Source organism: Raphanus sativus, unplaced genomic scaffold (assembly GCF_000801105.2).
Source record: "Raphanus sativus cultivar WK10039 unplaced genomic scaffold, ASM80110v3 Scaffold3786, whole genome shotgun sequence".
Classification (NCBI taxonomy): Eukaryota; Viridiplantae; Streptophyta; class Magnoliopsida; order Brassicales; family Brassicaceae; genus Raphanus; species Raphanus sativus.
In genome coordinates, this window is record NW_026619090.1 from 1 (window position 1) to 9,768 (window position 9,768).

At 35.6% G+C, this 9,768-nt stretch overlaps 3 protein-coding genes across 3 annotated transcripts; 1 reads left to right on the forward strand and 2 right to left on the reverse strand.

Moving 5' to 3' along the window:
• Positions 1-36: 36 nt before the first annotated feature.
• Positions 37-2,574, forward strand: LOC130506919 (phosphate transporter PHO1-like; the record flags this gene model as incomplete). Its single annotated transcript, XM_057001614.1, is given in 10 exon segments — positions 37-108; positions 222-351; positions 481-601; positions 710-959; positions 1,048-1,152; positions 1,236-1,280; positions 1,381-1,533; positions 1,613-1,891; positions 1,976-2,112; positions 2,213-2,574. Coding segments are annotated over 10 exon segments (1,383 nt in total), but the record flags the coding sequence as incomplete, so codon positions are not given.
• A 415-nt stretch (positions 2,575-2,989) lies between these two features.
• LOC130506920 (60S ribosomal protein L36a) lies at positions 2,990-3,925 on the reverse strand. The gene is made up of 4 exons (XM_057001615.1): positions 3,815-3,925; positions 3,421-3,600; positions 3,258-3,332; positions 2,990-3,183 (listed from the first exon to the last, which is right to left on the reverse strand). Exons 1-4 carry the CDS (start codon positions 3,815-3,817, stop codon positions 3,124-3,126), a joined length of 318 nt encoding a protein of 105 aa, XP_056857595.1. The 5' UTR covers positions 3,818-3,925; the 3' UTR covers positions 2,990-3,123.
• A 3,599-nt stretch (positions 3,926-7,524) lies between these two features.
• On the reverse strand, positions 7,525-8,448 carry LOC130506921 (CRIB domain-containing protein RIC5-like). Its single transcript, XM_057001616.1, has 2 exons — positions 8,091-8,448; positions 7,525-8,014 (listed from the first exon to the last, which is right to left on the reverse strand). The coding sequence occupies exons 1-2, from the start codon at positions 8,169-8,171 to the stop codon at positions 7,607-7,609; spliced, it is 489 nt and encodes a 162-aa protein (XP_056857596.1). The 5' UTR covers positions 8,172-8,448; the 3' UTR covers positions 7,525-7,606.
• Between the last annotated feature and the right edge of the window lie 1,320 nt (positions 8,449-9,768).

Sequence of the window (9,768 nt, forward strand, 5' to 3'; positions counted from 1 at the left end):
GTGCTTAACGATGGACTTTGATTTATGGACCAACAGGTTTCTGGTCAGCAAGCATCATCAAGTTATCTAAAGGTCGTAAAGAGATCGCAATTTACCAGCTCTGATAAGGTATTATATGACTGAAAATAAAAGCAGATCTACATCTTTTGTAATGTTATAGTAAATCATTTTATAAAAAAGATTGGAAAATAATTGGTGACTATGATTAATATAAATACAAGATGGTAAGACTGATGGACGAAGTGGAGTCCATATTCACAAAGCACTTCGCAAACAATGACAGGAAAAAGGCTATGAAGTTCTTGAGACCCCACCAGCAGAAAGATTCTCACATGGTCACTTTCTTTGTTGGTATTGTTTTATATTTTCTCTGTTTTTTCACCTCTTTTATTATTATTTTCGTTATTATTGTTATGTATGTTTTATAGCATTCCACCATGAATTCTTGTAACAAAATGAACTGCTTTTTTTCTTTTGCAGGATTATTTACTGGTTGCTTTGTCTCACTGTTTAGTATTTACATAATACTGGCCCATCTTTCTGGAATTTTCACCTCTGGTGCTCAAGTTTCATATTTAGAGACTGTTTATCCTGTTTTCAGGTATTTTATTTATAATTATTAATTTTTGTTAAAGAACACAGAGTTTTACTACTAAAGAGATCACCAGAAAATTTGTTTTTATAATCTGGTTTTTTCCCCGTAACGCAGCGTGTTTGCGTTGCTGAGTCTACACATGTTCATGTATGGATGCAATCTGTTTATGTGGAAGAGCACGAGGATAAACTACACCTTTATCTTCGAGTTTGCACCAAACACAGCGTTGCGTTACCGAGACGCGTTTCTAATGGGAACCACGTTTATGACATCAGTCGTGGCCGCTATGGTTATACATCTCATCCTCCGCGCCGCCGGTTTTTCCGCCAGTGAAGTCGACACCATTCCTGGCATCCTTCTCTTGGTAAATCATTTAGTTAGTTAATCAATCACATAGCGCGTCCCAACCGCGATCGCAATTCAAAACGCTAATTCATGTTGGTGTATGACAGATCTTCATTTGTGTCTTGATATGCCCTTTCGACACATTCTATCGTCCTACAAGATTCTGCTTCATTTGCATCTTACGTAACATTGTTTGCTCACCGTTCTACAAGGTAATTAAAACTGTTTTTATTACTTGTAGCTCAAGAAATCTGTTGAAATTTATTTTTAAAAATGTTTTGTTGTACAAAAACAGGTTTTGATGGTTGACTTTTTCATGGCTGATCAACTTACTAGCCAGGTAATTAACTAATTAAACTTCAAGTGATGGTGACCATACCTAATTTTTAGGCCACAATTAACACACTAATCATGTTCTAACTTGTTTATATTCAATTCAGATTCCATTGCTAAGACATATAGAGTCGACCGCGTGTTACTTCATGGCTCAAAGCTTTCGAACACACGAGTATAATACCTGCAAAAACGGAAGAATCTACAGAGAACTTGCTTACCTAATCTCTTTCTCACCTTACTTCTGGCGTGCCATGCAAGTAAGTCCCCTTCATGTTTTTATTTTCTTTTAAGATCAAAAGCCCCCTTCAAAACTTTCAATTAACGTTTAATTCACAGTGCATAAGGAGATGGTGGGACGAATCAAACACCGATCACTTAGTCAACATGGGGAAATACGTTTCTGCGATGGTTGCTGCCGGAGTCCGCATAACCTACGCAAGAGAAAACACCACCCCGTGGTTAGCCGTCCTGCTGGTGAGCTCGGTCGTGGCCACGCTTTACCAGTTATACTGGGACTTTGTCAAAGATTGGGGTCTTTTGAACCCTAAATCCAAAAACGCATGGCTAAGGGACGATCTAGTTCTCAAGAACAAGAACTACTACTATTTCTCCATTGTAAGTCAAACCACATAATTGTTTAGCGTGTCTCACAAGTTAAGATATTTTACTAAATGCTGGTTAATTTATTTTATCATCCAGGTGGTGAATTTGGTATTGCGAGTTGCTTGGATCGAGACAATAGTAAGATTCAGAGTCAATCCTGTTCAGTCTCATTTGTTAGATTTCTTATTGGCATCACTTGAAGTCATTCGTCGAGGCCATTGGAACTTCTACAGGTAAAACAAGCTTCACCTAGCTAGTTTTAAAGATTTGTTTTATAAACTTGATTTTTGGATGTTATTAAGTATGAAATTTACTAACCTGTTGTGATTACAGAGTGGAGAATGAGCATTTGAACAACGTGGGCCACTTTAGGGCAGTGAAGACCGTACCATTACCGTTCCGTGACATGGATTCAGACGATTAAACAAAAATAATAAAATGGAGAGTCAGTCTTGAACCAGGTTCCATGAAGCATCTCGGAGAAAACCTCTGGGGGGGGGGGGAATCGCTTAACTATTTACCCATTAAACAAACAGAAGAGGGGACTGCTGGATTCTTGATTTTACAAAACTTTCCAAGTGCAAAGACAATTTAGCTTGCCAGTTCATAATATTAATTTTCTGTAAATTTTGATTAGAGGTTTATGTTCAACTCTTCTCTTCTTTTCTAATAAAACTGTCGCTATATTTTCTATGCTTAAGAAACACACAACTTCTTTAAGTTCTATATTTTGATGAAAACTTAAACAGGTGTTTCTTAAGATTGATGTGTTTAGCAAAATATTTCAATAAACATAGCATAACTGGTAATAGAACGAGGCACTTGCTTTTGACACAGAGACTCTGCTTGCTTGCATTGTCAAGCCAGATTTGAGATCTTGACCAGACCAAGATAACATTTTATAAACTTAGCTCAGATTCCTTCAATTAGATCCTAAGGCTCCCTGCCCATAACTCGTGTTTAGAGAGAGGTGCACCTAAAGTATTTTGTTATTGCTTAATTTCAAGAGGCTTTCACATGAAAGATCAATACTTTCTGCTCGAGAAAACAGAGCCTCATGAGTTTCGTACAAATTATATCTCAAAAGTAACCATTTCAAGTGCATAGAAAAACAGTAAAATCATATCTAGATGATTCAAAATATAGAGTTGGGGGGAAGGGACAAATCTTATACGAGGGCTAAAACAGATGGAATCAAGATCCAACGAAATAGAAAACTTGTAACGAAATAAGATGACAACAGCTTAGAAAAGAGATGTTCCCTTGCCCTTCTTGTCTCCACCGATCTCAAAATGCTTGCACCTCTGAAGAAACAAAAATCCAGTTAGTCTAAGAATAACTACCGAGTCTCATCAGCAAGGAGATAGTTCGTTTTAACCTTGATTGAGTGCTGAGAAAAGTGCTTGCAAGTTTGGCACTGAAGCCTGAGGACGATCTTCTTCGTAGTCTTAGCCTGTTCAAATTACATTTATAAGAAAATCAGTATTCAAAAATGATTTTGAATCTGAAAAGTGGAGTGCAAAGGAGAAAAAAGATCACACCTTCTTGTGGAAGACAGGCTTGGTCTGACCACCATAGCCAGATTGCTTACGGTCATAACGACGCTTCCCTTGAGCGGCGAGACTGTCTTTACCCTTCTTGTATTGGGTAACCTTGTGCAATGTATGCTTCTTGCATTCCTTGTTCTTGCAGTATGTCTTCTTTGTCTTTGGAATGTTCACCTATTAACCAACACTAACTCAGTTTAACTAGCACAAATAAGCATTTTATGACTCAACAGTAACTAGTAACTACATGTCGATAAAAGATGTTTGAAACAGTATTTGGTCAGAGACAGAAAACTCAAAAATATAGATCTGTAATCAATCAACAGGACTCAATACGAATCGATCAACAAGTTCAACCAAAATACGGAATCAAGTCGAAAGAGAATACCATTTTAGCTAATCTGATCTCTCTCTCTAGGGTGAAGATTGTGTGCCGTCGTCAGCGAACGAAACGTTGCATAAAGAAAAGAGAATTTATAGTAAAGCTTTTTAGAAACCCTAAATATGTGGAAACGGGCCTTCGTTAACGTTAAGGCCCATGCTTTATATAACAACTTTTGGGCTTTGCACAGAGCTTCTAGTAAGGATAATTAAGAGTTTGCTGGTATTTTTACAGAATGATGATAAATGATTTACATAACATATTTTTTTTTTTGTTTCTATTACAAATGATGATAAAATATTTTTAATGTATGAAATACTAATGAACAATTTTCGTTCTACGATATACCTCTTTCCATAACACTTAGTTAATAGTCTGATAGTTTACACGACTAGTCTTTCCATCTCCAATGGTTTTAGCTTTATTTTTATCTTAAAAAATTTAACTTTTTTAGAATGAAAAAAATGAAGCAATATTTACTCCAATGGTTTGTTTCATTTTTTTGTAAAGAAATATTCTATTGTATCTATTTCCAACTTAACACTAACTTATTAATAGTTATTTCACCTTTTTAATGTTTACTAATGGTACTCAATTATTTGATTTTAAAAGTAATCCAAGATATATAAATTAAACATTATTATATAATAAATTTACTAGATAACATAAATAAACAAACAAAATATCATAATTTGTAAAAGGCACCATATGTATATATATTCTATAAGTGATTAATAAATGTGTTTTGAAGTAAAAATAGAATTATTTATTTTTATTATTCTTAATCGAGTTAAAAATTCTTAGAAATGAATTTCTTCATGATCTTGGATATAAACATCAAGTTAGATGATAATAATGGTTGAAAATTTTAAATGAATTGGATAATATTAATACAAATAATCTATTTTGCCAAAAGATAATAAAAGTAAAAGTTAAGAACCAGTTTACAATTAACAAATTTATCTTAAAAAATGAAACATGAACAATATATTTATTGTTTAAATTTTTTAAAAAGTTTAACTTATTATTTTTTTGATGAAATGTTAAATTTATTAATCATCATAAGAAAAAGAATTTATGTACAAAAGTTGAATAAAAGAATAAGCTATATATCTAGCTGTGTGCTTAGGACCAACATTGCATTAGTCCCCTTAAGCAAGGTTTCTCCAAGTATCTCACAGACATGATCATATTTCTTACTGTGATGAACTTGTCTAGGTTTCTTAGAGTGCTTCCTATCATTTCTCTCCCTCCATATCATGTAAACTGTGACTTGAAACACCACATGCAGAAGGATGAAGCGAAGCTGATCGAGCCCACCTGTTTGTAAGTGTTCAAGTGTGTTTTCCAGTCAGGATCAGGGTCTCTTCTCAATAGATTACCTACATCTATCCAAAGCGTGAAGGTATATGGGCAAGCAAAGAACAAGTGATCTCTAGACTCATTTGGTTCACCACAAAAGAGGCATCCCTAAGCTAGCCCCCAACTACAATACGATCTCTAGTGGATAATCTGTTCCTTATTGCCAGCCAGGTTATGAAAGAAAACTGTGGCACTCCTCCATGAGATAACCAAATCACCTTACTCTAAGCCGTGGCTGGCTTGTGCATACAAAGCTGATTCCAAATCGCTGAGGTAGAGAAGAAGTCACGGAACTCAGTTTCATTTTGCCTCCATAAGACAACATCTTTTGCTGTTCGGTCCTCTGTTAAGCGATAATTCTCAATCATTTGGATAACTTCACACATCCTAACATCGCGACAGCGACGAAAAACCCATTGGAAGTAGGATTGATTGAGAAAGCATAGCAGACCTAAATTATTGGGGTTGAAGGAGGAACCACAAACAAACACCACACTTACCATTGCTTCAACTCAAAGAAGCCAAAGAAACATCAAATTCCAACCCGAGCAGCCAATGAATATACATGTTTGGCGATCGACTACTCCATGACCTCACACAAGTGAGCATAAGCTCCACACCCCTTACCAAGTAATTCAGAAGAACCCGTAGGTTGCAGATCAAGGGACAACACAACTTCAAAACACTGACACTTCACCCACTGAAATCAAAAAGAACGACCGAGGTAAAAAGGCGAGACAAAAGACAACCACAAGAAGTCACCATATGCTCCAAGGAAAAGGGCTTCTAAACGGAGACCACAGAGAAGAACCAAACCGCAGACCCGAGAGAAGACACTATCCTCACTTGCCGCAAGACCACACGAACTCCCAAGCACTTATGAAGTCTGATTCTCTTATTAGAACCAAGACCTAGACAGAACAAAAGAGAGATTTTGATGCACTAACGAAAGGGTAGAGCTGGAAAACTAGCACAATGCACCACCATTAACCACCTGAAAACTGACACACCAGGATCGATGGAAGAATTACCACCCCACATCAGAGCCGACTTAACTTGCCACCGCACACCAGAAAACAATTTCGAAACTAGCAAGACCCCCCCCAAGCAATCTAGTAGAAACACAGACACACACTTTCACAACAAAGCCTTTCAAGTCTAAATAAAAATAACTTCACCATACTACAAGCATCGGAGAAAAAGGTTGCAAACAGGAGAAAATCAAGACAAGATGAGGCCCAGGAACTTCACCGGTGTTGGACCACTACCAACAGGTCCACGACCACCGCACTGAAGCCAATCACTACCTCAGACTGCCGATTCTCCAATACCATACAAATAATCTCTCTGAAGCCAGATCCGCAACCCAAATCTTCAACATCGCAAAACAAAAGTGAAGATCCGCAAAACTAAGAAGAAAGAAGATCGAAAAATGCTTCCGACGGTGGCAAGAGACGCCAACCACCGGAGAAACAAAGATGAAGGAAGACGGCGACTTTTTCTTCAAGAGAGAAAAGGAATATGTTTTTTCGATTTCTGTTCAGTTCAAGAATGAGTAAGTTTTTAATTCAAAATGACACAAAAAATAAAATATAAATTAGATTTAGAGATGGTCTAGAAGAATTTCATCCCTTAGAATGAAAAAGAATTTCTTACAATCAATTGATTAAAAGCTATAAGATTGAGGAGACAAAGTGATACTGAAAGATAATATCATGATCGTTTAAGAATCTCCAACATACAAATGGCACATTTTTCATTGGTTTTGAACTTCAAGAAAGAAAATAAAGTTTGAATAATAGAGCAAAATTGTGTTAAAATGGCTCCATAATCTGAAGAACTTGAATTACCGTATTTAACTTGAAAACTCTGAGTTATCCGAAAATTTAGAACCAATTATCAATTTTACTGTATAATCTGAAATTACCCAAAATTAGAACTGGATTGGGCCCAAATTTTATTAGATATCAATCGGTTCCCAACTTTGCTACTTGAAACAAAAACCAAAATAACTAAACCGATTTTTTGTATTAAATTTGGTTTAATATATTAAAAGCTGTAGTTGCGTTTAACTGAGCAAAAAAATCATAATGCGACAACACAATCGAAATGTCATAGAGGTCAGACTAAGTCTATACAAATCAAATAGCCAAATACAACCTTGAATCCTACTAACACAATAGAAATGTTGTTGGAGTATATATTTGACCGGAATCATTAGGCAAAGCATATGCTACACATCCCTTAAATTCATAATCACTAATGTGCTCTCTCTCTCTACATAAATCTCTTTTTGATAAAAAAATCTGGTCTAGTTGTGCAAAGACATCTCAGAAAAGATGGAGAGAAAAGACAAAAGTGTGTAGATTATGAGATGAAAAACAAAACCACCACTCTAGTCTAAACTTGAAGAAAAAACTCTCATTTTCTCATCTCTTATCTTCCTGTAGAACTTCCAAGACCTCCCACACAAGGAATAGTTGCACGCACGGATATATCTGTTTCTTTTGTCTTTGCAGGCCCAACAGACGATCCTCCTCCTCCTCCTGTTGTTCCTTTTGACTTCTTCTGCCGCGACTGTTTCTGTCCCACAGGCTGATCATTCTGTTGAGCTAAGTCTAACCCTGAACCTGACTCCGATCCTGAACCGGTGCTCTGCTCTCTCTGCTTACCCGTGCTTCGTCTTGATGGCCTTGTTGAACCTCCTACCCTTGATGGAGACTCTGCAGGTGAGTTGTTTGTGCCTGTGGATGCTTTACGCCTCCCCTTTTTCTTTTGCTTCTCCCGGGGTTTCTTGTTGGAACTTCCTTTTTCCTCAGCCGCTGGAGACTTATAATCATGCATCTTCAGATTCCCATGAAAAATAATGAGTTCATCTACAACCAAAGTATCTATATATGTAGTGTAAGGTAATACTTACCCAGCTTGGGGTTGTGGCAGAGGGCCCTTCCCATCCTATATGAGCAACATGTTTCACATCGGTCGGTTTTCCAATCTGCATCTCTGGTTCCTTATTATCCTCAGCAATTTTTGTAAAAGTTTTTAAAATCTGATTTCATGATGACTATACATAGACATGTATTAATAAATTGATAAGTGAACTCACCGAAGATGCGAGCAATATACCTCAATCCTTTTAATAGACCCTTCATTTGATAAGGTCAACTTGCTAATGCAGACCTAACTTGCATGTCAAGCAACCAGAAACCTTTTTCATAAATTGTTTTTAAAAGATTCTTCTTATTTTTTCTTATAACTATGTGTTTATGTTATATAAAAGGTTGTGATATGCTGGCAGAGGGGGAAGATTTGAATTGTTTTAGGGTGAATCCTACTTGAAATCAAAACCCTAAGAAATCGATAAAATGAACTTACATTGTTATGGGAGAAGTTAGGGTTCCTATTACCAAAGGAACGGAATCATATAGATTTTGAAGATGTATAATTCCTGAAAAGGTAAGAGAAATATATATAAAGAAATAAGAAAAAAATCACAAAATAAAACGTCTTTGCCTTAGGAAAAATAATGACAAGAGAAAAAAAATTACCGGGCTACAAACTTGTAAAACGATATATCTTTCCAAAATTGTTGTGCAGAAAATCAAAATGCTTGTCTCTACTTCTTTTGTTATTTTCTTGGTTCGTATTCTCTTATGCGTCGCGACTAGAAGAGAAAGATAACGTAATGAAAAGGAAATCTCAAGATGTGTCCTCTTTCTTTGAGAACAAGAAGTTCCTTTTCTCTTTCCTGTCTATTTCTACATATGGCTAATAAACACATGGCGGATGATTATTGGATGTAGAAGTTGTAAGTCAACGGATAACCAGAAGATTTCTCTTATTTTATGGTTTCTATATTAAGGTTCTCTGAGTCATCTTAGGTCGTTTTTTACTGGCAAACGCGGGAGATACGGTTATTGGTTATTAGGGAAAGCTTACTAAGATCTAGGAAGTTGATCGAAACTTCCACCTAAATACTGAGATTGTTTGAGATATTACAATGAAACAAAATAATAAAATCTAGCATGTAAACATTTTTACATATCTACAGACAATTGTCTTCCTCTAATATTATCACTTTTGTCCACGATATCTCATGCTAGAAGTTAAGCCAACATAAACATTAACTAGAGTTTGATCCGCGCATCCGTGCGTGTGTTATTATTTTTTTTTTTTCATAGATGTCGAATATTAATTGTACAATCTGATCTTTTCTGTTTTGTCTTCCTTTTATTAACTTCAAAAACAACACTTTGGTGTTTATTGATCAATATCACATTAGAGTTTCTCACTTTAGGATATCTATTTTATATCTCTTACTGATACTACTATTTTTAAATTCAATTTCAAAATTCTTTTGCCATGTTTACATATTTAAACTACTCAGTTGAAAAGAAAAGGATTTTAGATAAAATATCATAAAAACCATAGAAGAAAGATGTATCAGAAAGATGTATCACAATGTTGTTTCTAAATTATTTGTTGTATTTGTCATGTCTTCATTTTCTTTCATCTCTAAATTCCGTATGATTTGAAAATAAAGGGATTGAAAATAATTTTTAAAAATTGTTAATAATAACATGTCTGTTTATCACTTT